The sequence below is a fragment of the Anomaloglossus baeobatrachus genome, chromosome 9, assembly GCF_048569485.1.
Source record: "Anomaloglossus baeobatrachus isolate aAnoBae1 chromosome 9, aAnoBae1.hap1, whole genome shotgun sequence".
NCBI classification, from domain to species: Eukaryota; Metazoa; Chordata; class Amphibia; order Anura; family Aromobatidae; genus Anomaloglossus; species Anomaloglossus baeobatrachus.
In genome coordinates this window covers 225,757,452-225,784,951 of record NC_134361.1, presented here as the reverse complement: position 1 = coordinate 225,784,951, position 27,500 = coordinate 225,757,452, and the positions used below count along the sequence as shown (strand labels likewise).

The 27,500-nt window shown below is 50.5% G+C and overlaps 1 protein-coding gene across 1 annotated transcript in view; it reads right to left on the bottom strand.

Annotated features, from left to right (window-relative positions):
• Nucleotides 1-27,500, bottom strand: part of SARDH (sarcosine dehydrogenase) — a 107,309-nt gene that overhangs the window by 68,152 nt on the left and 11,657 nt on the right. The window contains 5 exon segments of the mRNA XM_075324666.1: nt 16,569-16,669; nt 22,348-22,466; nt 22,547-22,737; nt 24,072-24,250; nt 25,184-25,499. Of these exon segments, the coding sequence (XP_075180781.1) occupies nt 16,569-16,669; nt 22,348-22,466; nt 22,547-22,737; nt 24,072-24,250; nt 25,184-25,499 (906 nt within the window).

Sequence of the window (27,500 nt, the reverse complement as noted above, 5' to 3'; positions counted from 1 at the left end):
GTGCATGCGCTAACTAAAGCTCCATTTTAATGAGGACATTATTACTGTGGCAATGCGCACACACTGGCAATGGTGGCACAGTGCAACATTTCAATACAGAAAAAGGGCAAGCCAGGAAAAGGCATTCACACAGACAACCCAACCCACAAAGGCTGCACCACTGCACATGTCAATCAAGGAATGCACCAATTTCTTGACCCTTAGCAACGTTTTTTTTTACAATCAAAGATTAATCCTAAGTAGAGTTAGGGCAAAGGTTAGGGTCAGGGTAATATTATATACACACACACACACATACACTGTATGTGTGTTTGTGTATATTTTTTTTTCCTGTGGTATGTATATATAACACAAAAAAGAAAGATATATATATAAAATTTATTTTTTTCATTTTGTTTTATTTATTTATTATTATATATTATGTATATCTATTTTCTTTTTTTCTGTTTCATATACTTACCACAGAAAAAATATACACGAACACATATATACACTCGGCTCTGGCAAAAATTATAAGGCCATTGCAAAATTTTCAGTTTTTCTGATTTTTTTCCTTTATATTTCTGAGTAAAGTGTAAAGTGTGAATTGTTTTTTTATTCTATAATCTACTGACGACGTCTCCGAATTTCCAAGCAATACATTTTGTATTTATTTTCTGAAAATATGAAATGGTGAAAATAACAGAACAATGCATTGTATTCACCTCAAATAATGCAAAGAAAAGAAGGTCATAATCATTTATAAACAACAATATAATAATGTTTTACCTCAGGAAGATTCAGAAATCAATATTTGTGGAATAACCATGATTATTAATCCCAGCTTTCATGCGTCTTGGCCGCTTTCCACCAGTATCTCACACTGCTTTTGGGTGATCTTATGCCACTCCTGGTGCAAAAATGTAAGCAGTTCTTTGTTTGATGGCTTGTGACTGTCCATCTTCCTCTTGATTACATTCCAGAGGTTTTCAATGAGGCTCAGGTCTGGAGATTGGCCTGGCCATCACAGGGTTTTGATGTGGCGGGCCTTCATCCACACATTGATTGACCTAGCTGTGTGGCATGGCGCATTGTCCTGCTGGAAAAAATAGTCCTCAGAGTTGGGGAGCATTGCCTGAGTTGAAGGAAGAACTGTTATTCCAGGATAAGCTTGTGTGCGGCTTCATTCATACGTCCTTCGCAAAGTTTAATCTGCCCAATTCCAGCCTTACTGAAGCCTCCCCAGATCATCACCGATCACTGATCCTCCACCAAACTTCACAGCACAGTGGATGCAAGACACTGTGGTTTGTACGCCTCTCCAGGTGTCCGTCTAACCATTAGATGACCAGGTGTTGGCCAAAGCTGAACATTAGACTAATCAGAGAAGATGACCTTACTCCAGTCCTCTATGGTCCACTCCTTATGGTCTTTGGCACACTTCAGCCTGGCTCTCCTTTGCTTCTCATTGATTAAAGGCTTTTTTTCTAGCTTTACATGACTTGAGCCCTGCCTCTAGGAGCCTGTTATGAGCTGTTCTTGCCGTGCACTTCACCCCGACTGCCATTTGCCCTTCCTTTTGTAGGTCACTTGATGTGATCCTGCAGTTGTTGAGTGACATTCGAATAAGATGACGGTCATCCCGGTCAGTGGAGAGTCGCTTTCGCCCTCTGCCGGTCTGTAGCATTGTTGTCCCCAATCTCTGCAGCTTGACCTTGTTGTAATGGACTGCCATCTTAGACATTTTAAGGATGGAGGCGACATGACGCTCGCTGTATCCCTCTTTTAGTAAAGCCAGAATTGAGCCCTTCTTTTCCTCACTCAAGACTTTTCTTTTCAACTCCTTTGGCATGGTTAAAAGTTATTTTTTCATTCCTATTACTTCTGGGATATTACTAGCACTTGTTTTGCCTCCTATAGCAGGAGGATTGTGAAGACCACAGCAGTGTTTCTTATACTTCCTCTCATTACATAAGATTTAGTTCAGGTGATCCCCTAATCAGAAGCTCATTAAGTAGAATGAGGTGGAATTCAACTGACCCTGCAATGGAACGGCTCAGACATGTAGAGAAGATTGTTATAAAACTGTGCAGTGCTCTCTTCATTTTTGTCAGAGCTGTGTATATTTATTTTTAATTATTGTTATTTTCTTTCTGTGGTATGAATATATATAAAAAATATAGAAAAGAAACACATATATATATATATATATATATATATATATAAAAATGTGTTTCTTTTCTATATTTTTTATATATATTCACACACACACACACACATATTATATATATAATGTGTGTGTGTGAATATATAAAAAAATATAGAAAAGAAACACATAGAAAAGAATTATATATATAATATGTGTTTCTTTTCTATATTTTTTTTATATATTCACACACACACATACATACATATACATTATATATATATATATATATATATATATATATATAAAAAATGTGTGTGTGTATATATAAAAAAATATAGAAAAGAAACACAAATATATATATATATATATATATATATATATATTTGTGTTTCTTTTCTATATTTTTTTATATATACACACACACATTTTTTATATATATATATATATATATATATATATATATATATATATATAATGTATATGTATGTATGTGTGTGTGTGAATATATAAAAAAAATATAGAAAAGAAACACATATTATATATATAATTCTTTTCTATGTGTTTCTTTTCTATATTTTTTTATATATTCACACACACACATTATATATATAATATGTGTGTGTGTGTGTGTGAATATATAAAAAAATATAGAAAAGAATTATATATATATATATATATATATATATATATATATATATATATATATATATAATTCTTTTCTATATTTTTTTATATATTCACACACACACACACACACACACACACACACACACACACATATATAATGTGTGTGTGTGTGTGTGAATATATAAAAAAATATAGAAAAGAATATATATATACGGTATCTATATCTATCTAATATATAAAGCTGAATGTGTGTGTGTGTGTGTGTGTGTGTGTGTGTGTGTGTGTGTGTGTGTGTGTGTGTGTGTGTGTGTGTGTATGTCCAGGATTGGCATCTGCACCGTCGCAGCTACAGCCACAAAATTTTGCACACTCACACGTCTGGACCCCGAGAGCGTCATAGGCTATGTTTTGAGGGGAAATTTTAACCCCGCGCTTTACAGTTATTCGCCAAAAAAACCTGCCTCCATTAAAGTGAATGGAGCTGGGAGCCACAATGCAGCCAGAACTTCAGAAGAATGCGCAGCCACGCCCTTATATGGAATGTTGGTGTGTCACAATGCAGCCAGGGAAAGAGACAGACACAGACAGGGAAAGAGGCAGACACAGACAGGGTAAGAAACAGACACAAAGAGACAGACACAGATAAAGAGACTGACTGACAGGGAAAGAGACAGAGACAGACACAGGGAAACAGTCAGACAGGGAAAGAAAGGGAAAGAGACAGACAAAGAGACAGACACAGGGAAAGAGACAGAGGGAAAGAGACAGACAGGGAAAGAGACAGGCAGGGAAAGAGATAGATAGACAGACGGAAAGAGATTGAGACAGACGGAGAAAGAGACAGAGACAGTCAGAGACAGACAGACAAAGAGATAGATAGAGAGAGAGACAGAGAGATATATACAGAGGGGGAGACAGACAGAGAATGGGAGAGAAACAGAGAGACAGTTACTATCCCGAGCGTTAATACATTCTATTTTGTTAACAACAGTTATTAACCCGGGCGAAGCCGAGGAGTACAGCTAGTACATATATTTAAATTTTAGAGCGGATTTTAGCAAAAAGGAGGAAAAAAACATCAAATATATATTGTGAGGTAAATCCTGGGATATGAAGAGGAATTATGACTAGAAGTCATAATTGCTCTCATCACTCCCTGGCAGTGCCCCCCTCCCTTCTTGTGCTCAAATGTCCAGCATCTGTGAAGGTGTCACATCCCACTTACACCTCCAACAGCCATCTCCTCTGATATGGAGATGAGATGATGTGAGGACAATGGACCCAGGATGACTCCCTGCCGTCACCCTGTAACAAGAGTTGTATCTCATTAGCAAGGCTTGGAAGTAGCCAGACAGAACGACTCCAGTAAAAAATGGTTCATATCTCGCAAGCCATATCTCCGATAAATATGGCAACCATAAAAATGGTGTTTGCGCAGGCGGACGATGCTGGCACACCTTTTTTATGGAAGGGGGAGCTTGGGAAATACCCCAGGCGTGATATCAGCCATATGGGAACTCGTAGACAGGTCATGAGTCCCCTCGTTCTGTAGCTAAATTCATAACTGTCACAATGAGAGCATTGGCGTCCGCCTACGACGCTCCCAGGCAAAGTTATGGCCAATATCCCCTTTGCTGGATAATTCTGATCCATGCAGGGGGAGTGGCAGTGCTTCCCTGTGAGGCCACTAAGGTAGGAGGGGACCTGGATCTGCCCAGGTTGATAACCCTACTTCGGCCATTTTCCAGTGTTCTTCTGCTCGGGGGCCTGGTTGGGAAAGACCTGTGAGGGGGTTCCTGGAAACCTGGTCTACAGCGCCCCCCTGTGGCCAGACGCACAAGGTAACTGCTGGAACTGTGTATGCCTGTTTGTAACCCATGCTTTGATTGTAACTGTACTCTGACATAACTGTATATTCTGTAGATTCCCTATTGTATATATTGTAGTTTCTAGTGTGCTTTAGGCGATTAAATTATATAATTAATCTTGGGCTGTTCTGTTATCTCGATCTTGAATCCCACGTCTGTGTGTTCGGCTAATAGTTACCGTGAAGCGGTTGGTGGCAGCGAGTTGTGCCAAGGATTATTGTGGGGAGGCCAGTGAGATTCGGGAAGATATTATATATTCCGCCCGCGGAGGTCGGGGGAATATATACCCTCCTCTCACCGGGGACCCTTCAATAATCGGCATAAGTAGTATAGCGGCCTCCTTGCTTATTGTCGGGCAATTCCATAATTGGCCTGACTATAAGAGGGGCGCTAGAGAGCGCGTCACGTGCTCTGTCTGTCGGTCGGGAGGTATAAAGGAGGGGTGACCCCCCCTTGCTACCCCCCGATTGTGACGTACTGGTAGCCAGCGCGGGGGATTTCTGAGTGACCCCCCGGTGGTTCGTGACATATTGGTGGCAAGCGGTGGGATCGAGATAATAGTGTGTGTGAGTGTGAGACCCATACTCCCAGACACTAAAGACTGCCTGCAGCAGCTGTGGCTGCTGGGGTCTTCAGACTAGCTCAACACTAGAGTGTCAGAGTGCAGATACTGTAAGGTGTGTGGAGGCATCAGGTGTCAGTTCTGTGTCAGTGACCAAAAGTCTGCAAGAATGGCTGAGAGCACCAGGAGCAAAGCCAAAGGAATGGCCGATGCTCAGGCCAGAGACGATGAGGAGGTTGTCCACGAGTCCTCCAGGAGCTCGACGCCAGAAAACAGCTCTGCAGAGGACATTGCACAACCGGGCACTGCTGGACAAGATGAGGAGCAGCTCGCCCAAGGGTCCTCAACGAGCCAGACGCCAGCCCTCCGCTCTGCAATGGACAGTGAAGCACCAGGCTCCGCAGCGGGCCGCAGATCACCACGTGCCATTCCACCGAGCCTGGGAGGCTCGGATAGCCTTCTTCAAATGGCTATGGCCCTACGCCAGGCTGGAGACCGGGAGGGCTACAAGGAACTCATGGCCGAGCGTGAGCGGCAAGCAGCGCGTGAAGAGCGCCAGGCAGAGCGTAACTACCAGCTGCAGCTAGCTCAGCTCCGGCCCTCATCAGCCACCCGTGACCTTCCAGACACCAAACTTCCAAAGGTCCGTGTTGAGGACTTCCCAGTGCTGGAGAAGGATGGAGACTTGGACTCTTTCTTGACTGCTTTTGAACGGACTTGCTTGCAGCACCATCTGAACAAGGACCAGTGGGCCAAATACCTGACCCCCCGTTTAAGGGGTAAGGCCCTGGATATCCTTGGGGACTTGCCTGCTGAGGCAGATCAGGGCTACGACACCATCAAGCGGGCCCTGATCCAACAGTACAACCTCACCCCGGAGTCCTACCGCAAGAAGTTCCGGACGCTGCAGAAGGGACCAAAGGACTCCTGGGCTGACCACCGGCGGGCACTTGCCCGAGCTGCCGACCACTGGACCCAAGGCCTGCAGCTTTCCACCGGACCGGAGATCCTGGACTTGTTCATCACGGAGCAACTCTTGTGGAACTGCCCTGAGGATCTCCGCCAGTTCATCCGAGACCAGAAGCCAAAGGGATCCACGGCTACAGCTGCCCTGGCCGATGACTACACCAACAATCGGGCTCCTGAAGCCAGGAGAGCAGCCACCAGCAGCACCTGGAGAGGGGGTAAGATGAACTCTGCGACTGCCCCACCTGCCCCTAGACTGCAGGGGGTGTCCCCCTCAACTCCCCTCTCCAGGCCCGTGGCAGAACCAAGACGGTGCCACCAGTGCAACCTACCTGGACACTTCAAGGCCATGTGCCCTCAGCGTCCCAAGGCCCCGGCTCCGTCCCCGTCCCAAGGGCCGCCCAAGGTGTATTGTGTGGGTGGGGGTGGTGGTAGGTCCCTGGACAGCTTCCAACCTGTCACCGTCGGCCAGTCTGTGACCATAGGACTGCGAGACAGCGCCTCGGAGGTGACTCTGGTGCGGCCTGAGATGGTGTCCCCCCAAGACTTGATCCCTGGAAAAACCCTCGCTGTCTCCGGGATTGGAGGCATTGACCCGGCGCTGCCTGTTGCTGACATTTATGTGGACTGGGGCGCAGGGCGAGGGGTGAGGGAGGTGGGGGTAACTGATCGGATCCCTGCAAACGTGCTACTTGGGACAGATTTGGGGCAAATAACCTCCCAGTTTGGCCCCGCCCCAAAGGCTGAACCTTCAGCCAGTGCTGACGTGCCTCCGGACAATGTTAATGTGTTATCTATGAATGATGTAAGGGAGGAGGGAGTGAACTCTGATATTTCTGCTTGCACAGACACCATAGACACACACGCAGCTGCAGCTGTGACAGGGGAGGGGGTCAGAGAAAGGTGTGACAATGCCTCTACAAGTAATCAGCCTGTGAGCTGGGATCTGTTGCCCTCTGCAGGGATAAGCAGAGAGCAGGGTGCTGCAGGGGGAGGACCAGTGTGTGGGGTGGGGGCTACCACAGCAAATGTGGGGTCCCCAGAGATTTCACAGCGGGGTTCTGTTGCTGCAGGAGGGGAACAGGCAGGTGAGATTGGGGCCGGTCCAGGAGCGGAAGTGCTCCCAGGTAAGATCTCGGTGCATGGTTCCCCCACAACCGGGGTGTCAGGAAGCCAGGTAGGTCTGCCTGAACCGGCGACTTGGTCAGGAACGGAGGAGGAGCAGGCACGACCCACGGTCGCAGCGGCTGTGGCCGCTGTCACCCGCAGTGGGAGTGCTGGAAGCCAAGGGGCCTCCCGGAGGTCCGATAGCTCTTCCCCTTCTGACCAAGTGGCAGCCGAGTCAGGTGGAGGCCAGGACACAGGTCCCGGGGTACTGACCGAAGATGTGACAGTCTCGTCGATTCTGGCCACATCTAGTCAGGGGTTTCAGGCAGCGTTAGAAGCTGACGACAGCCTGAAAGCTCTTAAGGAGCAGGCGGCACAGCCTCCCTCGGACTCGGACCCGGAGCGAGTGGTCTGGGACCAAGGACGGCTGTACCGGGCCACGGTCCAGCAGGGGTCACCGGAGGCGTGGCCCAGGGACCGACAGTTGGTGGTACCCTATCCGTTCCGGACGGAGTTGTTGCGGATCGCACATGAGATTCCGATGGCCGGACACCTAGGGATCGCTAAGACCAAGGCCAGGTTAAACCAGCATTTCTACTGGCCAAAAATGGGGGCCGATGTGGCTGCCTACTGCCGTTCGTGTGAAACCTGTCAGAGAGTGGGGAAGGCGGGGCCACGCCCCAAAGCCCCACTAGTATCTCTGCCAATCATCGATGAGCCTTTCAGGAGGGTGGCTGTGGATCTGGTCGGCCCGCTGGCCATCCCCAGCAGCTCCGGGAAACGCTTCCTACTGACGGTAGTGGACTATGCCACCCGGTACCCAGAAGCAGTGGCCTTGTCGTCCATTCGGGCTGACAAGGTGGCCACCGCATTGCTGGAGATTTTCTCCCGAGTGGGTTTTCCCCAGGAAATGCTCACTGACCGGGGGACCCAATTCATGTCCCAGCTGATGGAGACCCTCTGTAAGCAAGTCCAGGTGCGACATCTGGTGGCCAGCCCGTACCATCCACAGACTAATGGCCTGTGCGAGCGGTTCAATGGCACCTTAAAGCAGATGCTTAAGATGTTGGTCGACTCCCATGGGCGTGACTGGGAGCGGTATCTCCCACACCTGTTATTTGCTTACCGGGAGGTTCCACAGGCCTCAACAGGATTCTCACCGTTTGAGCTCCTGTACGGGCGACGTGTGCGGGGCCCCCTGGCTCTGGTGAAAGAGGCTTGGGAAGGGGATTTGGCCACCCCTGGAGTGTCGGTTATCGAGTATGTCATGCGCTTCCGGGACAAAATGCAGGCCTTGACGCAACTGGTACACGACAATATGGCTCAAGCCCAGGCCGATCAGAAGCGTTGGTACGACCAGAACGCTTGTGAGAGGACCTACCAAGTGGGTCAAAAGGTGTGGGTACTGGTCCCCGTACCACAGGACAAGCTTCAGGCAGCCTGGGAAGGCCCATACCTCGTGTACCAGCAGCTCAACCCTGTGACGTACCTGGTCACCCTGGACCCTGCCCGTGGAAGGCGGAAGCCCTTCCATGTGAACATGATGAAGGCACATCATGAGCGGGAGGCATGTGCGCTCCCCGTGTGCAACCTGCCCGAGGAGGGAGAAGCGGAAACCCTCTTGGATATGCTAGCCCAGGTTAGGGCAGGCGGATCCATTGAGGATGTGGAGGTTGGCCACCAGCTCTTGGAGGACCAACGGTCCCAGCTGTGGGCCACCCTACACCCCTTCCGGGGGTTGTTTACCAACCAGCCCGGAAGGACTGACTTGGCTGTCCATCACGTGGACACTGGGGATCATCCCCCGATCCGGCGTTCAGCATATCGGGTCTCCCTGGAGGTGCAGCAACACATGCGCCAGGAGATTGACGAGATGCTGGAGCTGGGGGTGATCCAGGCATCCAACAGCGCTTGGGCCTCGCCTGTAGTCCTCGTCCCTAAGAAGGACCGAACCACTCGGTTCTGCGTGGACTACAGGGGGCTCAATGCGGTCACGGTCGCCGATGCGTACCCAATGCCACGCATCGATGACCTGCTCGATCAGTTGGCCGGGGCTCAGTACCTGACCATCATGGATCTGAGCCGGGGATATTGGCAGATCCCCCTGACTCGCAAGGCCAGGGAACGCTCTGCCTTTATTACCCCATTTGGACTGTACGAGTCCACGGTGATGCCATTCGGGATGAGGAATGCCCCTGCCACTTTCCAGCGGATGGTCAACACCCTGCTCAAGGGACTTGAAGGGTACGCGGCCGCGTACCTAGATGACATTGCCGTCTTCAGTCCCACCTGGGAGGACCACCTAGAGCATCTAGCACAGGTGCTCAGGCGGATCCACCGGGCAGGTTTGACCATCAAGCCGGGAAAGTGTCAGCTGGCCATGAGCGAGGTCCAGTACCTCGGTCACCGGGTAGGTGGGGGAACGCTGAAGCCCGAGCCTGAGAAAGTGGAGGCCATCGCATCCTGGCCCACCCCCAGGACCAAGAAGCAGGTGATGTCCTTCTTGGGGACCGCTGGGTACTATAGGAGGTTTGTTCCATGCTATAGTAGCCTGGCAAAGCCCTTGACGGACCTCACCAAGAAGAAGCTGCCCTCTGCAGTCGATTGGACAATGGACTGCGAGACAGCCTTCCGGGCCCTAAAGGACGCCCTGTCCAGCCCGCCCGTGCTACAGGCAGCCGACTTCACGAGCCGTTTGTAGTACAGACCGACGCCAGTGACTTCGGCCTCGGTGCGGTGCTCAGCCAGGTGGACTCTGCGAGCCAAGAGCACCCAGTCTTGTACCTGAGCAGGAAGCTGTTACCAAGGGAAGTGGCCTATTCTACAATGGAGAAGGAGTGCCTGGCCATAGTGTGGGCCCTGCAGCGTCTGCAACCCTATCTATACGGGCGCCACTTCATCGTGGAGACGGACCACAATCCCCTCAGCTGGTTGCACACCGTCTCTGGGACGAATGGGCGATTGTTGCGATGGAGCCTTGCGCTCCAGCAATACGACTTCACCATTCGCCACAAAAGGGGCCGTGACCACGGTAACACAGACGGGCTGTCCCGACAAGGAGAGGTCGCGGACGGGCGCACGGGGGAACACCGGAGTGTGCTGCCCCCTAGCGCCCTCAAAAGGGGGGAGGTGTGAGGTAAATCCTGGGATATGAAGAGGAATTATGACTAGAAGTCATAATTGCTCTCATCACTCCCTGGCAGTGCCCCCCTCCCTTCTTGTGCTCAAATGTCCAGCATCTGTGAAGGTGTCACATCCCACTTACACCTCCAACAGCCATCTCCTCTGATATGGAGATGAGATGATGTGAGGACAATGGACACAGGATGACTCCCTGCCGTCACCCTGTAACAAGAGTTGTATCTCATTAGCAAGGCTTGGAAGTAGCCAGACAGAACGACTCCAGTAAAAAATGGTTCATATCTCGCAAGCCATATCTCCGATAAATATGGCAACCATAAAAATGGTGTTTGCGCAGGCGGACGATGCTGGCACACCTTTTTTATGGAAGGGGGAGCTTGGGAAATACCCCAGGCGTGATATCAGCCATATGGGAACTCGTAGACAGGTCATGAGTCCCCTCGTTCTGTAGCTAAATTCATAACTGTCACAATGAGAGCATTGGCGTCCGCCTACGACTCTCCCAGGCAAAGTTATGGCCAATATCCCCTTTGCTGGATAATTCTGATCCATGCAGGGGGAGTGGCAGTGCTTCCCTGTGAGGTCACTAAGGTAGGAGGGGACCTGGATCTGCCCAGGTTGATAACCCTACTTCGGCCATTTTCCAGTGTTCTTCTGCTCGGGGGCCTGGTTGGGAAACATCTGTGGGAAGAATCCTAGAAACCTGGTCTACAGCGCCCCCCTGTGGCCAGACACACAAGGTAACTGATGTAATTGTATACCTGTTTGTAACCCATGCTTTATCTGTAACTGTACTCTGACATATGTATATTCTGTAGATTCCCTATTGTATATATTGTAGTTCTAGTGTGCTTTAGGCTGATTAAATTATATAATTAATCTTGGGCTGTTCTGTTATCTCGATCTTGAATCCCACGTCTGTGTGTTCGGCTAATAGTTACCGTGAAGCGGTTGGTGGCAGCGAGTTGTGCCAAGGATTATTGTGGGGAGGCCAGTGAGATTCGGGAAGATATTATATATTCCGCCCGCGGAGGTCGGGGGAATATATACCCTCCTCTCACCGGGGACCCTTCAATAATCGGCATAAGTAGTATAGCGGCCTCCTTGCTTATTGTCGGGCAATTCCATAATTGGCCTGACTATAAGAGGGGCGCTAGAGAGCGCGTCACGTGCTCTGTCTGTCGGTCGGGAGGTATAAAGGAGGGGTGACCCCCCCTTGCTACCCCCCGATTGTGACGTACTGGTAGCCAGCGCGGGGGATTTCTGAGTGACCCCCCGGTGGTTCGTGACATATATATATATTTATATTTATCGGTATATGTATATTTATTTAAATACATGTGGTTGCAGGGACGGACATATCATTGGTGCAATCTGTGCAGCCGGCTAAGGGCTTGTTTCTACTTCCAAAGCAGGTGGGATTGTGCATTGCAATGGGCTGCAGAGGGCCCATATACTTCTCTTACACAGGGGCCTCTTCTGTCTGTGTCACCAGTGGGGCCCATATACTGCTCTTACACAGGGGCCTCTTCTGTCTGTGTCACCAGTGGGGTCCATATACTGTTCTTACACAGGGGTCCTCTTCTGTCTGTGTCACCAGTGGGGCCCATATACTGCTCTTACACAGGGGTCCTCTTCTGTCTGTGTCACCAGTGGGGTCCATATACTGTTCTTACACAGGGGTCCTCTTCTGTCTGTGTCACCAGTGGGGCCCATATACTGCTCTTACACAGGGGCCCTCTTCTGTCTGTGTCACCAGTGGGGCCCATATACTGCTCTTACACAGGGGGCCTCTTCTGTCTGTGTCACCAGTGGGGCCCATATACTTCTCTTACACAGGGGCCCTCTTCTGTCTGTGTCACCAGTGGGGCCCATATACTGCTCTTACACAGGGGTCCTCTTCTGTCTGTGTCACCAGTGGGGCCCATATACTGCTCTTACACAGGGGCCCTCTTCTGTCTGTGTCACCAGTGGGGCCCATATACTGCTCTTACACAGGGGTCCTCTTCTGTCTGTGTCACCAGTGGGGCCCATATACTGCTCTTACACAGGGGGCCTCTTCTGTCTGTGTCACCAGTGGGGCCCATATACTGCTCTTACACAGGGGTCCTCTTCTGTCTGTGTCACCAGTGGGGCCCATATACTGCTCTTACACAGGGGCCCTCTTCTGTCTGTGTCACCAGTGGGGCCCATATACTGCTCTTACACAGGGGCCCTCTTCTGTCTGTGTCACCAGTGGGGCCCATATACTGCTCTTACACAGGGGCCTCTTTTGTCTGTGTCACCAGTGGGGCCCATATACTGCTCTTACACAGGGGTCCTCTTCTGTCTGTGTCACCAGTGGGGCACATATACTGCTCTTACACAGGGGTCCTCTTCTGTCTGTGTCACCAGTGGGGTCCATATACTGCTCTTATACAGGGGCCCTCTTCTGTCTGTGTCACCAGTGGGGCCCATATACTGCTCTTACACAGGGGCCTCTTTTGTCTGTGTCACCAGTGGGGTCCATATACTGTTCTTACACAGGCGTCCTCTTCTGTCTGTGTCACCAGTGGGGCCCATATACTGCTCTTACACAGGGGCCCTCTTCTGTCTGTGTCACCAGTGGGGCCCATATACTGCTCTTACACAGGGGCCTCTTCTGTCTGTGTCACCAGTGGGGTCCATATACTGCTCTTACACAGGGGCCTCTTCTGTCTGTGTCACCAGTGGGGTCCATATACTGCTCTTACACAGGGGCCTCTTCTGTCTGTGTCACCAGTGGGGTCCATATACTGCTCTTACACAGGGGTCCTCTTCTGTCTGTGTCACCAGTGGGGCCCATATACTGCTCTTACACAGGGGTCCTCTTCTGTCTGTGTCACCAGTGGGGCCCATATACTGCTCTTACACAGGGGTCCTCTTCTGTCTGTGTCACCAGTGGGGCCCATATACTGTTCTTACACAGGGGTCCTCTTCTGTCTGTGTCACCAGTGGGGCCCATATACTGTTCTTACACAGGGGTCTCTTCTGTCTGTGTCACCAGTGGGGCCCATATACTGCTCTTACACAGGGGCCCTCTTCTGCCTGTGTCACCAGTGGGGCCCATATACTGCTCTTACACAGGGGTACTCTTCTGTATGTGTCACCAGTGGGGCCCATATACTGCTCTTACACAGGGGCCCTCTTCTGTCTGTGTCACCAGTGGGGCCCATATACTGCTCTTACACAGGGCCCTCTTCTGTCTGTGTCACCAGTGGGGTCCATATACTGCTCTTACACAGGGGCCCTCTTCTGTCTGTGTCACCAGTGGGGTCCATATACTGCTCTTACACAGGGGCCTCTTCTGTCTGTGTCACCAGTGGGGTCCATATACTGCTCTTACACAGGGGCCCTCTTCTGTCTGTGTCACCAGTGGGGACCATATACTGCTCTTACACAGAGGCCCTCTTCTGTCTGTGTCACCAGTGGGGTCCATATACTGCTCTTACACAGGGGCCTCTTCTGTCTGTGTCACCAGTGGGGTCCATATACTGCTCTTACACAGGGGCCTCTTCTGTCTGTGTCACCAGTGGGGTCCATATACTGCTCTTACACAGGGGCCTCTTTTGTCTGTGTCACCAGTGGGGCCCATATACTGCTCTTACACAGGGGCCCTCTTCTGTCTGTGTCACCAGTGGGGCCCATATACTGCTCTTACACAGGGGTCCTCTTCTGTCTGTGTCACCAGTGGGACCCATATACTGTTCTTACACAGGGGTCCTCTTCTGTCTGTGTCACCAGTGGGGCCCATATACTGCTCTTACACAGGGGTCCTCTTCTGTCTGTGTCACCAGTGGGGCCCATATACTGCTCTTACACAGGGCCCTCTTCTGTCTGTGTCACCAGTGGGGTCCATATACTGCTCTTACACAGGGGCCTCTTCTGTCTGTGTCACCAGTGGGGTCCATATACTGCTCTTACACAGGGGCCTCTTCTGTCTGTGTCACCAGTGGGGTCCATATACTGCTCTTACACAGGGGCCTCTTCTGTCTGTGTCACCAGTGGGGCCCATATACTGTTCTTACACAGGGGTCCTCTTCTGTCTGTGTCACCAGTGGGGCCCATATACTGCTCTTACACAGGGGCCTCTTCTGTCTGTGTCACCAGTGGGGTCCATATACTGCTCTTACACAGGGGCCTCTTCTGTCTGTGTCACCAGTGGGGTCCATATACTGCTCTTACACAGGGGCCTCTTCTGTCTGTGTCACCAGTGGGGTCCATATACTGCTCTTACACAGGGGCCTCTTCTGTCTGTGTCACCAGTGGGGTCCATATACTGCTCTTACACAGGGGCCTCTTCTGTCTGTGTCACCAGTGGGGTCCATATACTGCTCTTACACAGGGGCCTCTTCTGTCTGTGTCACCAGTGGGGTCCATATACTGCTCTTACACAGGGGCCTCTTCTGTCTGTGTCACCAGTGGGGTCCATATACTGCTCTTACACAGGGGCCTCTTCTGTCTGTGTCACCAGTGGGGCCCATATACTGCTCTTACACAGGGGTCCTCTTCTGTCTGTGTCACCAGTGGGGTCCATATACTGCTCTTACACAGGGGCCTCTTCTGTCTGTGTCACCAGTGGGGTCCATATACTGCTCTTACACAGGGGCCTCTTCTGTCTGTGTCACCAGTGGGGCCCATATACTGCTCTTACACAGGGGTCCTCTTCTGTCTGTGTCACCAGTGGGGCACATATACTGTTCTTACACAGGGGCCCTCTTCTGTCTGTGTCACCAGTGGGGTCCATATACTGCTCTTACACAGGGGCCCTCTTCTGTCTGTGTCACCAGTGGGGTCCATATACTGCTCTTACACAGGGGCCCTCTTCTGTCTGTGTCACCAGTGGGGCCCATATACTGCTCTTACACAGGGGTCCTCTTCTGTCTGTGTCACCAGTGGGGTCCATATACTGCTCTTACACAGGGGCCTCTTCTGTCTGTGTCACCAGTGGGGTCCATATACTGCTCTTACACAGGGGCCTCTTCTGTCTGTGTCACCAGTGGGGCCCATATACTGTTCTTACACAGGGGCCCTCTTCTGTCTGTGTCACCAGTGGGGCCCATATACTGTTCTTACACAGGGGCCTCTTCTGTCTGTGTCACCAGTGGGGTCCATATACTGCTCTTACACAGGGGCCTCTTCTGTCTGTGTCACCAGTGGGGCCCATATACTGTTCTTACACAGGGGTCCTCTTCTGTCTGTGTCACCAGTGGGGTCCATATACTGCTCTTACACAGGGGCCTCTTCTGTCTGTGTCACCAGTGGGGTCCATATACTGCTCTTACACAGGGGCCTCTTCTGTCTGTGTGTAGTTGGTGGATGAACAGTTCAGTAATGGACGGGTGGAAGGTATTTGGGGGCTGCTTAATACCTGCCTTGCCCCTGGTGCTGCTTGTTACCAGCCCGCGCCACTGCTTATGTGACAGCACGTCCAGGATATCTGGTTATAGGTTTGGATACAGTCCCTCTAGTGGTCATTTGTGGAACTGTAGACCTGTGCATCATATACTATACCCCAACCTCTCAGATATTGCGAGCCACATTCTGCTCTGAGAGAGGGTAGCGAGCCCCATGCAGCTTCTGCCCCCCTCATCTTAGTGGCACCCAGAGCCCCCATTACCGGTATAATTACAGCCAAAGCTTTTCCACAACAATCACATTGCGGCAGTATACCAAGATCTGGGGGTTCCTACCGTAACCCCATTTAGATTTGCTCTTTTGTATGGGGCTACTCAAAAAAAATCGGCAACTGTAGACCCGTTCTTCATAGCTGTTTGCTAGACCAGGTGCTAATGCATCAAACTGGCAGACAACAGCGAGCCACACATCATGGGCTCACGAGCCACAGGTTGGGGACCCTGTCATAGAGGGTAATAGACGGAAAGGTCAATCCCACTGATATAGGACATGATAGGGGCTCCACAATCTCCAGTGATGATGGATCGGATGCTGCGCGCCTGATCAAGGTCAGAGCCAGTGCACCATGGAGAGGACAGATGGGTGCAGGCCGCGCACTGCACATTATAGCACTGTGACCTCATTAACAATGCACCAATATTTTATCATAATAGCGGCAGCATCAAATGGTGACAATGACAACAGATACACAACACGAGGACGAGACAGAAAACACTGAGCTGAGAAATAGGACCTGGATTCCCTCGATCCGCTCAGTGACAACGTAGGCATGGTGCATCGCCACCAGAGGAACATTCACCCCGGCCATCTGCCCAAGAGTCCGAGCCCAGACACCTACAAGAAAGAAGAGCAGAAACAAATGTATATGGGAGGGAAGAAACGAGGAGAGGAGAAGGAACGAGGAGAGGAGAAGGAACGAGGAGAGGAAAAGGAACGAGGAGAGGAAAAGGAACGAGGAGAGGAAAAAGACGGAACGAGGAGAGGAAAAGGAACGAGGAGAGGAGAGGAAAAAAAACGAGGAGAGGAAAAGGACGGAACGAGGAGAGGAAAAAGACGGAACGAGGAGAGGAAAAGAAACGAGGAAAGAAAAAGGAACGAGGAGAGGAAAAGGAACGAGGAGAGGAAAATGAGCGAGGAGAGGAAAATGAGCGAGGAGAGGAAAAGGAACGAGGAGAGGAAAAGGAACGAGGAGAGGAAAAGGAACGAGGAGAGGAAAAGGAACGAGGAGAGGAAAGGGAACGAGGAGAAGGAAAGGAACGAGGAGAGGAAAAGGGACGAGGAGAGGAAAAGGAACGAGGAGAGGAAAAGGAACGAGGAGAGGAAAAGGACGGAACGAGGAGAGGAGAAGGACGGAACGAGGAGAGGAAAAGAAACGAGGAGAGGAGAGGAGAGGAAAAGGAACGAGGAGAGGAGAGGAAAAGGAACGAGGAGAGGAGAGGAAAAGGAACGAGGAGAGGAGAGGAAAAGGAACGAGGAGAGGAAAAGGACGGAACGAGGAGAGGAAAAGGAACGAGGAGAGGAAAAGGACGTAACGAGGAGAGGAAAAGGAACGAGGAGAGGAGAGGAAAAGGAACAAGGAGAGGAAAGGAAAAGGAACGAGGAGAGGAAAAGGACGGAACGAGGAGAGGAAAAAGACGGAACGAGGAGAGGAAAAGAAACGAGGAAAGAAAAAGGAACGAGGAGAGGAAAAGGAACAAGGAGAGGAAAATGAGCGAGGAGAGGAAAAGGAACGAGGAGAGGAAAAGGAACGAGGAGAGGAAAAGGAACGAGGAGAGGAAAAGGAACGAGGAGAGGAAAAGGAACGAGGAGAGGAAAGGGAACGAGGAGAAGGAAAGGAACGAGGAGAGGAAAAGGGACGAGGAGAGGAAAAGGACGGAACGAGGAGAGGAGAAGGACGGAACGAGGAGAGGAAAAGAAACGAGGAGAGGAGAGGAGAGGAAAAGGAACGAGGAGAGGAGAGGAAAAGGAACGAGGAGAGGAGAGGAAAAGGAACGAGGAGAGGAGAGGAAAAGGAACGAGGAGAGGAAAAGGACGGAACGAGGAGAGGAAAAGGAACGAGGAGAGGAAAAGGACGTAACGAGGAGAGGAAAAGGAACGAGGAGAGGAGAGGAAAAGGAACGAGGAGAGGAAAGGAAAAGGAACGAGGAGAGGAAAAGGACGGAACGAGGAGAGGAAAAAGACGGAACGAGGAGAGTAAAAGAAACGAGGAGAGAAAAAGGAATGAGGAGAGGAAAAGGAACGAGGAGAGGAAAAAGAACGAGGAGAGGAAAAGGAACGAGGAGAGAAAAAGGAACGAGGAGAGAAAAAGGAACGAGGAGAGGAAAATGAGCGAGGAGAGGAAAAGAAAAGAGAAGAAAATGAGCGAGGAGAGGAAAATGAGCGAGGAGAGGAAAATGAGCGAGGAGAGGAAAATGAGCGAGGAGAGGAAAATGAGCGAGTAGAGGAAAATGAGCGAGGAGAGGAAAATGAGTGAGGAGAGGAAAAGGAACGAGGAGAGGAAAAGGAACGAGGAGAAAAAAAGAAACGAGGAGAAAAAAAGAAACGAGGAGAGGGAACGAGGAGAGGAAAAGGAACGAGGAGAAGGAAAAGAACGAAGAGAGGAAAAGGGACGAGGAGAGGAAAAGGAACGAGGAGAGGAAAGGGAACGAGGAGAGGAAAATGAACGAGGAGAGGAAAAGGACGGAACGAGGAGAGAAAAGGGAACGAGGAGAAGAAAAGAAACGAGGAGAGAAAAAAAGAAACGAGGAGAGGGAACAAGGAGAGGAAAAGGAACGAGGAAAGGAAAGGAACGAGGAGAGGAAAAAGGACGAGGAGAGGAAAAAGAACGAGGAGAGGAAAAGGAACGAGGAGAGGAAAGGGAACGAGGAGAGGAAAGGGAACGAGGAGAGGAAAAGGACGGAACGAGGAGAGAAAAGGGAACGAGGAGAAGAAAAGAAACGAGGAGAAGAAAAGAAACGAGGAGAAGAAAAGAAACGAGAAGAAGAAAAGAAACGAGGAGAAGAAAAGGAACGAGGAGAGGGAACGAGGAGAGGAAAAGGAACGAGGAGAGGAAAGGGAACGAGGAGAGGAAAAGGAACGAGGAGAGGAAAGGGAACGAGGAGAAGGAAAGGGAACGAGGAGAAGGAAAGGGAACGAGGAGAGGAAAAGGAGCGAGGAGAGGAAAAGGAGCGAGGAGAGGAAAAGGAGCGAGGAGAGGAAAGGGAACGAGGAGAAGAAAAGAAACGAGGAGAGGGAACGAGGAGAGGAAAAGGAACGAGGAGAAAAAAAGAAACGAGGAGAGGGAACGAGGAGAAGGAAAGGAACGAGGGAGAGGAAAAGGGACGAGGAGAGGAAAAGGGACGAGGAGAGGAAAAGGAACGAGGAGAGGAAAGGGAACGAGGAGAGGAAAAGGAACGAGGAGACAAAAAAAGAAACAAGGAGAGGGAACGAGGAGAGGAAAAGGAACGAGGAGAGGAAAGGGAACGAGGAGAGGAAAAGGACGAGGAGAGGAAAGGAACGAGGAGAGGAAAGAGAACGAGGAGAGGAAAGGGAACGAGGAGAGGAAAATGACAGAACGAGGAGAGGAAAAGGACAGAACGAGGAGAGGAAAAGGACAGAACGAGGAGAGGAAAAGGACAGAACGAGGAGAGGAAAAGGAGCGAGGAGAGGAAAAGGAGCGAGGAGAGGAAAAGGAGCGAGGAGAGGAAAAGGAGCGAGGAGAGGAAAAGGAGCGAGGAGAGGAAAGAGCGAGGAGAGGAAAAGGAGCGAGGAGAGGAAAAGGAGCGAGGAGAGGAAAAGGAGCGAGGAGAGGAAAAGGAGCGAGGAGAGGAGAGGGAGCGAGGAGAGAGGAAAAAGGAACGAGGAGAAAAAAAGAAACGAGGAGAGGGAACGAGGAGAGGAAAAGGAACGAGGAGAGGAAAGGGAACGAGGAGAGGAAAAGGAACAAGGAGAGGAAAAGGAACGAGGAGAGGAAAGGGAACGAGGAGAGGAAAAGGAACGAGGAGAGGAAAAGGACGGAACGAGGAGAAGAAAAGAAACGAGGAGAGAAAAAAAGAAATGAGGAGAGGGAACGAGGAGAGGAAAAGGAACGAGGAGAGGAAAGGGAACGAGGAGAAGGAAAGGAACGAGGAGAGGAAAAGGGACGAGGAGAGGAAAAGGAACGAGGAGAGGAAAAGGAACGAGGAGAGGAAAGGAACGAGGAGAGGAAAAGGAACGAGGAGAGGAAAAGGAACGAGGAGAGGAAAGGGAACGAGGAGAGGAAAGGGAACGAGGAGAGGAAAAGGACGGAACGAGGAGAGAAAAGGAACGAGGAGAAGAAAAGAAACGAGGAGAAGAAAAGAAACGAGGAGAGGGAACGAGGAGAGGAAAAGGAACGAGGAGAGGAAAGGGAACGAGGAGAAGGAAAGGAACGAGGAGAAGGAAAGGAACGAGGAGAAGAAAAGGGACGAGGAGAGGAAAAGGAACGAGGAGAGGAAAAGGAACGAGGAGAGGAAAAGGAACGAGGAGAAGGAAAGGGAACGAGGAGAAGGAAAGGGAACGAGGAGAAGGAAAGGGAACGAGGAGAAGGAAAGAATGAGGAGAAGGAAAGGAATGAGGAGAGGAAAAAAGGACAGAACGAGGAGAGGAAAAGGACAGAACGAGGAAAGGAAAAGGACAGAACGAGGAGAGGAAAAGGACAGAACGAGGAGAGAAAAAAGGACAGAACGAGGAGAGGAAAAGGACGGAACGAGGAGAGGAAAAAGGAACGAGGAGAGGAAAAAGGAACGAGGAGAGGAAAAGGGAATGAGGAGAGGAAAAGGAACGAGGAGAGGAAAGGGACGAGGAGAGGAAAGGGACGAGGAGAGGAAAGGGACGGAACGAGGAGAGGAAAAGGACAGAACAAGGAGAAGAAATGGAACGAGGAGGGGAAAAGGACAGAACGAGGAGAGGAAAAGGACGGAACGAGGAGAGGAAAAGGAGCGAGGAGAGGAAAAGGAGCGAGGAGAGGAAAAGGAGCGAGGAGAGGAAAAGGAGCGAGGAGAGGAAAAGGAGCGAGGAGAGGAAAAGGAACTAGGAGAGGAAAAGGAATGAGGAGAGGAAAAGGAATGAGGAGAGGAAAAAGGAACTAGGAGAGGAAAAAGGAACGAGGAGAGGAAAGGGACGAGGAGAGGAAAGGGACGAGGAGAGGAAAGGGACGAGGAGAGGAAAGGGACGAGGAGAGGAAAAGGACGGAACGAGGAGAGGAAAAGGACAGAACAAGGAGAAGAAATGGAACGAGGAGGGGAAAAAAGGACAGAACGAGGAGAGGAAAAGGACGGAACGAGGAGAGGAAAAGGAACGAGGAGAGGAAAAGGAACGAGGAGAGGAAAAGGAACGAGGAGAGGAAAAGGAACGAGGAGAGGAAAAGGAACGAGGAGAGGAAAAGGAACGAGGAGAGGAAAAGGAATGAGGAGAGGAAAAGGAATGAGGAGAGGAAAAGGAATGAGGAGAGGAAAAGGAACGAGGAGAGGAAAAGGAACGAGGAGAGGAAAGGAACTAGGAGAGGAAAAAGGAACGAGGAGAGGAAAAAGGAACGAGGAGAGGAAAAAGGAACGAGGAGAGGAAAAAGGAACGAGGAGAGGAAAAGGGAATGAGGAGAGGAAAAGGGAACGAGGAGAGGAAAGGGACGAGGAGAGGAAAGGGACGAGGAGAGGAAAGGGACGGAACGAGGAGAGGAAAAGGACAGAACAAGGAGAAGAAATGGAACGAGGAGGGGAAAAGGACAGAACGAGGAGAGGAAAAGGACGGAATGAGGAGAGGAAAAGGAACGAGGAGAGGAAAAGGACAGAACAAGGAGAAGAAATGGAACGAGGAGGGGAAAAGGACAGAACGAGGAGAGGAAAAGGACGGAACGAGGAGAGGAAAAGGAAAGAGGAGAGGAAAAGGAACGAGGAGAGGAAAAGGACGGAACAAGGAAAGGAAAAGGAAGAGGAGTGGAAAAGGAAGGAGGAGTGGAAAGGAAACGAGAAGAGGAAAGGGATCGAGGAGAGGAAAGGGATAGAGGAGAGGAATAGAAACTGAGGAGAGGAAAGAGGAGAGGAAAGAGGAGAGGAAAGAGGAGAGGAAAGAGGAGAGGAAAGAGGAGAGGAAAGAGGAGAGGAAAGAGGAGAGGAAAGAGGAGAGGAAAGAGGAGAGGAAAGAGGAGAGGAAAGAGGAGAGGAAAGAGGAGAGGAAAGAGGAGAGGAGAAGAAGGAAGGAAAGGGGAAGGAGAAGGGGAAGGAAAGGGAAGGAGAAAGGGAAAAGGGGAAAGGAAAGGGTAGAGGAAAGGCAGGGGAAGGTAAAACAGAAGGGAAAGGGGAAAGGAAAGAGGAAAGGAAATTAAAGAAATACTGATAGAGTTCAGATGGATAGATACATAGATAGATAGCAGATTACAGACTGCCAGTGTGAACAGTGACACAGTTTCAGCTCAGTACAGCAGAGTCTTTGCAGATCATCATTTCAAAGATAGTGTTATGCAAAGCTGGATACTTCCATAGACAGATAGACATTATTACAGCCGACATATGTGTTACCTGCACAGTTCACCACACAGGGGGTCCGCACTGTGCCGTATTCCGTTTCCACAGCCACAACCCTCTTGACCCCAAAGTCATCAGTCTTCACTTGGATGCCGGTGACAGGACAGTTTCTCCTATCACCTGATGGACAAGAAGTGACGCGTCAGCCTCGTCGGCCATTTATCACGCTCCTCTCCGGGTCAGATGCAGCGACGTTTAGGTTACCTGAGCCCCCCTGGCAGTAGAAGCCCTTGCTAAGGTGGTACACGTGCCAGCAGGGTCCATGGTGCCATCCTTGGGGACGTAGAGGGTGCCATACAAATCGTCCACATTCATGAGCGGATATAAATCCTTGGTTTCAGCCGGGGACAGGACGTACGATTCAACACCATAAACCTTTCCTAGCTATAGAGATAAAAAGGAAAAAAAAAATCATCATTAAGGGAGGGAGAGAAAGTTCAGAATATAAGACGAGATTAGAAACAGCGCCCCTCTTGTCCTCAGGCTACATCTGGTATTGCAGCTCGGCAAATTAATGATGCAATTAGTAAGATTCAATATCCAACACATCCCACAAATAGAGGGTGCAGGATTATAGAAACTTATTTTTCCCCATTAAACAAATCTGGATGCCACACTGAAGAAACACAGACACAAAATACAAAAGATAAAAACACAAATAATTCCTGCAAATTATGGGCTGTCCAAGGCCAAAAAAGGGACAATTTCTGTTAAACCTGGCAAAAAGAGCACAGTTTTGCTAAGAGGATGGTTCTGCTGAGCTGGAAGTTCCTCATGGGCGGAGTTATGGCTCTTCCTGGGCGGGACATAACATTCTTCTTCTGCCAACAGCAATGTCAGTTCTCTAACAGGGGATTTGAAAATTAGTTTTCCAACCCGGACAATTGTTTTACGGAATCAGAGACGGGAACGCGATATTATTTAATGGATTTGTAGAAAATAAATTAATAACACCCTCGTTACTATTACCGCTATGATGTTACTGCAAAGCAATTAGCAAACACATTAAAGCAGTGAATCACAGCTCTGCGCTCTGTGAAGTCGGCGTGAAAACCATTAGCGGAGACACTGAATCCGCACACTACGGAGGAAAATCATCCCGTATGGAAATAGGGAAATATCACCGACGCAGATAGGATATCGGAAACTAATGTGAATAGTCAGCAAAAACTCCTCGTGTCTATGAAAAAGGAGGAGATGTTACATTTTGGTGGATTTCCAACCCTTAACCAACATCTAAGTGCACCAAGTCCACATTTTGGCCAAAAAAATAGAACAAAGATGCAGTGTCCAGAGGGAGAAGAAAAGGGGAGGGGAGAGGAAAGGGGAGGGGAGAGGAAAGGGGAGGGGAGAGGAAAGGGGGAGGGGAGAGGAAAGGGGAGGGGAGAGGAAAGGGGAGGGGAGAGGAAAGGGGAGGGGAGAGGAAAGGGGAGGGGAGAGGAAAGGGGAGGGGAGAGGACAGGGGAGGGGAGAGCAGAGGGGAGGGGAGAGGAAAGGGGAGGGGAGAGGAAAGGGGAGGGGAGAGGAAAGGGGAGGGGAGAGGAAAGGGGAGGAGAGAGGAAAGGGGAGGGGAGAGGAGAGGAGAGAGGACAGGGGAGGGGGGGGAGTGGTGGGTGAATGGGACAATCAGTTGGAGGAGCACTATGGGGCTCACGGGTCCTAATGATCAGATTGAGGTGAAGCTACTGTTCATACAGAGGGGGCGACATCGCTCTTACAGACATGAGTCTTTTGTACTCATCCAGACGCTGCTTGTTGGAGGCAATGAAGAGTCCTCCATTCTCTATCCATCCGGTGTGGAGGCCCGTCTCCTGCTCCAGGTCCCGGCTGACAACATTTCGAGTATGAGCCAACAGTTCTACCTCCACATCGCTGGGTCGCAGCTGCCACAAAAGCCCTGGAAAGGGGATAAGCGTCACATCATTCAGTATACAAGGCTTCCTCACTATACGGCATCTAGTGACTCTTAGGCCACATGCTAATGCCTACATCACGGCCCCCGGCTGTGCCGGCTCGTTTCTGCTGATTAGAGCCGGCACCAGAGCACGAGCTGTCATTGTGCAGATCGCACAGGGACAGAGCAACCCCTGAAATGAGTGTCACTGATGATGTTTTATTTCAGGGGCAGAGGCTGTGGTCACCGCCACAACCTCTGCCCCTGTTGACGCTTCATTTCAGGGAGGGACAGAGGTTCACTGATGATGCTTCATTTCAGGGAGGGGCAGAGGTGCACTGATGACGCTTCATTTCAGGGAGGGGCAGAGGTGCACTGATGACGCTTCATTTCAGGGAGGGGCAGAGGTTCACTGATGACGCTTCATTTCAGGGAGGGGCAGAGGTTCACTGATGACGCTTCATTTCAGGGAGGGGCAGAGGTTCACTGATGATGCTTCATTTCAGGGAGGGGCAGAGGTTCACTGATGACGCTTCATTTCAGGGAGGGGCAGAGGTTCACTGATGACGCTTCATTTCAGGGAGGGGCAGAGGTTCACTGATGACGCTTCATTTCAGGAGGGGCAGAAGTTCACTGATGATGCTTAATTTCAGGGAGGGGCAGAGGTTCACTGATGATGCTTCATTTTAGGGAGGGGCAGAGGTTCACTTAGGATGCTTCATTTCAGGGAGGGGCAGAGGGTCACTGATGACGCTTCATTTCAGGGAGGGGCAGAGGATGCGGCAGTGATCGCAGCCTCTGCCCTCTGATGACATCACATTGAGTATCCCAGCATGCACTGGGATTCTCAAACTAAGAGTCATCATAAAGGAAGTATTAAAAAAGGAGAGAAAAGCAGTTAGCAAATCTGAACTTTTGCAATATTTCCCATGTTACCTGCCGTATGCCATGTCGTCCCAGAAGTAAGCCGGTCTCTTTCCAGCAGCACAACGTTCTTCATGCCCATCTTGGCTAAGTGGTAAGTGGTTTGGCACCCCAAACTGCCCCCGCCGATCACCACCACATCTGCAGATTCCGGCAGCGGCTTGGTTGGACCTTTGGTGGCCGAACCTTCCTCCTTTAGCGTCGTGGCATAGGGTACGCTCTTCTCCGTCATCTGACCAGTGGCAGCGCTGAGGCGACGGTAGCCATATCTGTAACCAGCCCTGGTGGCCAAGTGTACCGTTCTGTTTAGGTATCTCACGGTGGCCATCTGGAACACAGGGACAAGTCAATCAGCGACTCAATGACCCAAACATGCAGGTATTACTCTACGACGTCCTGATAAGACCTCGAAGGAGAGCGCACAGGAGTGACGAAACATGGAGCCCCCACCTTTGTGCAAAGGTAACATCTGCCCCTGGGCACAGTCACATGACCCTGGCACATTCCATCTGCTCCTCTTCATCCTCCTAAACCATCACGTATCTTTTTAACTCTTTAACTGGTTTCCCTGTCTAAGTCGGACTTAGGTTTCATGTAGCCCAAAAAAAAAAACATTTTCCCCCGCAGCTCGGCTTCTTCAGATTGGCTGCTGGGTATAAGCGCAAGCCCAGCAAAATCACGACAGGACATTAGCACAACAGCTGCGGACCAAAGTCCAATATTTGCCCAGTGCCTCCTCCTGTTCACTGATCCGTCCACACGTGCTCAGTGTTTGGATGGAGGTGTGTGAGGGGTGTGACGGGACACGTCCCCCTCGGCAGAGAACGCCGCCACCTGTATATAATAATAAAGACCGCCACACGTGAACATTGTCAGAATTCGCCAAGTGTGCGCCAAAATACTCAATAGCAATCGGCTGTGTATTTGTCCAAAACAGCAGTGATAGAAGGGTGGGTTCACCCTATTTAGGCAATGTCCGTGGAATCCGTCGGGGCCCTGGAAAAGTAGATTTGGGTGTTTGGGGCCACTGACTTCAGTGATGCAGATGTGATGCACTGTGCGCACCCAAACTGCCCAATCAATAAACCAAGGAACGTAACTGCACTCAGAGGAAGCAGAAGGAGACTGGGCCAGAAGGAGACTGGGCCAGAAGGGAGACTGGGCCAGAAGGGAGACTGGGCCAGAAGGGAGACTGGGCCAGAAGGGAGACTGGGCCAGAAGGGAGACTGGGCCAGAAGGGAGACTGGGCCAGAAGGGAGACTGGGCCAGAAGGGAGACTGGGCCAGAAGGGAGACTGGGCCTGAAGGGAGACTGGGCCTGAAGGGAGACTGGGCCTGAAGGGAGACTGGGCCAGAAGGGGAGACTGGGCCAGAAGGGAGACTGGGCCAGAAGGGAGACTGGGCCAGAAGGGAGACTGGGCCAGAAGGGAGACTGGGCCAGAAGGGAGACTGGGGCCAGAAGGGAGACTGGGCCAGAAGGGAGACTGGGCCAGAAGGAGACTGGGCCAGAAGGGAGACTGGGCCAGAAGGGAGACTGGGCCAGAAGGGAGACTGGGCCAGAAGGGAGACTGGGCCAGAAGGGAGACTGGGCCAGAAGGGAGACTGGGCCAGAAGGGAGACTGGGCCAGAAGGGAGACTGGGCCAGAAGGGAGACTGGGCCAGAAGGGAGACTGGGCCAGAAGGAGACTGGGCCAGAAGGAGACGGGGCAGAAGGAGACGGGACAGGCCACTTCTTTTAGGGCTTTCAAATCCTGACAAAAGACAAATCAACTCCTTATTAGGTCGAGTTCACATGTCCTGTAATCATCCATTATAACGGATCCTGCAGAGATCCGCTGGCAAAAAGTTCTGCAAACACAACATTTTTTGTCCGTCGTTAAATAACTGATGCCTGCCACATCCGGTTTTTTTTTAACATGGGAGTCTATGGAGGATGGATCCGTTAAAGGATTGCTATTTAGCGCATCTGTTATACTTGCATTTGTAAAGGATCCGTTTTTTTCTGGCAGGATCCGTTACAAATGGAAGATATCTAGCGATCAGTTACCGATCCGTCTTCCATAAACTCTTATGCTAAAAAATTGGATCCGGCATAAATCATTTTGCCAACGGATCTCTGCAGCATCCATTCTAACGGATGATTGCGGGATATGTGAACGCCGCCTTACATTGTGGCGCATTATGTTCACTCATTTTGGAGTATTTTAACGCTTTTTCAGGCAGGTTCCAGAGTTTGGAAAGAAAAAATACCCTATGTGCACAGACCCCTAAAGAAAAATACCCTATGTGCACAGACCCCTAAAGAAAAATACCCTATGTGCACACACCCC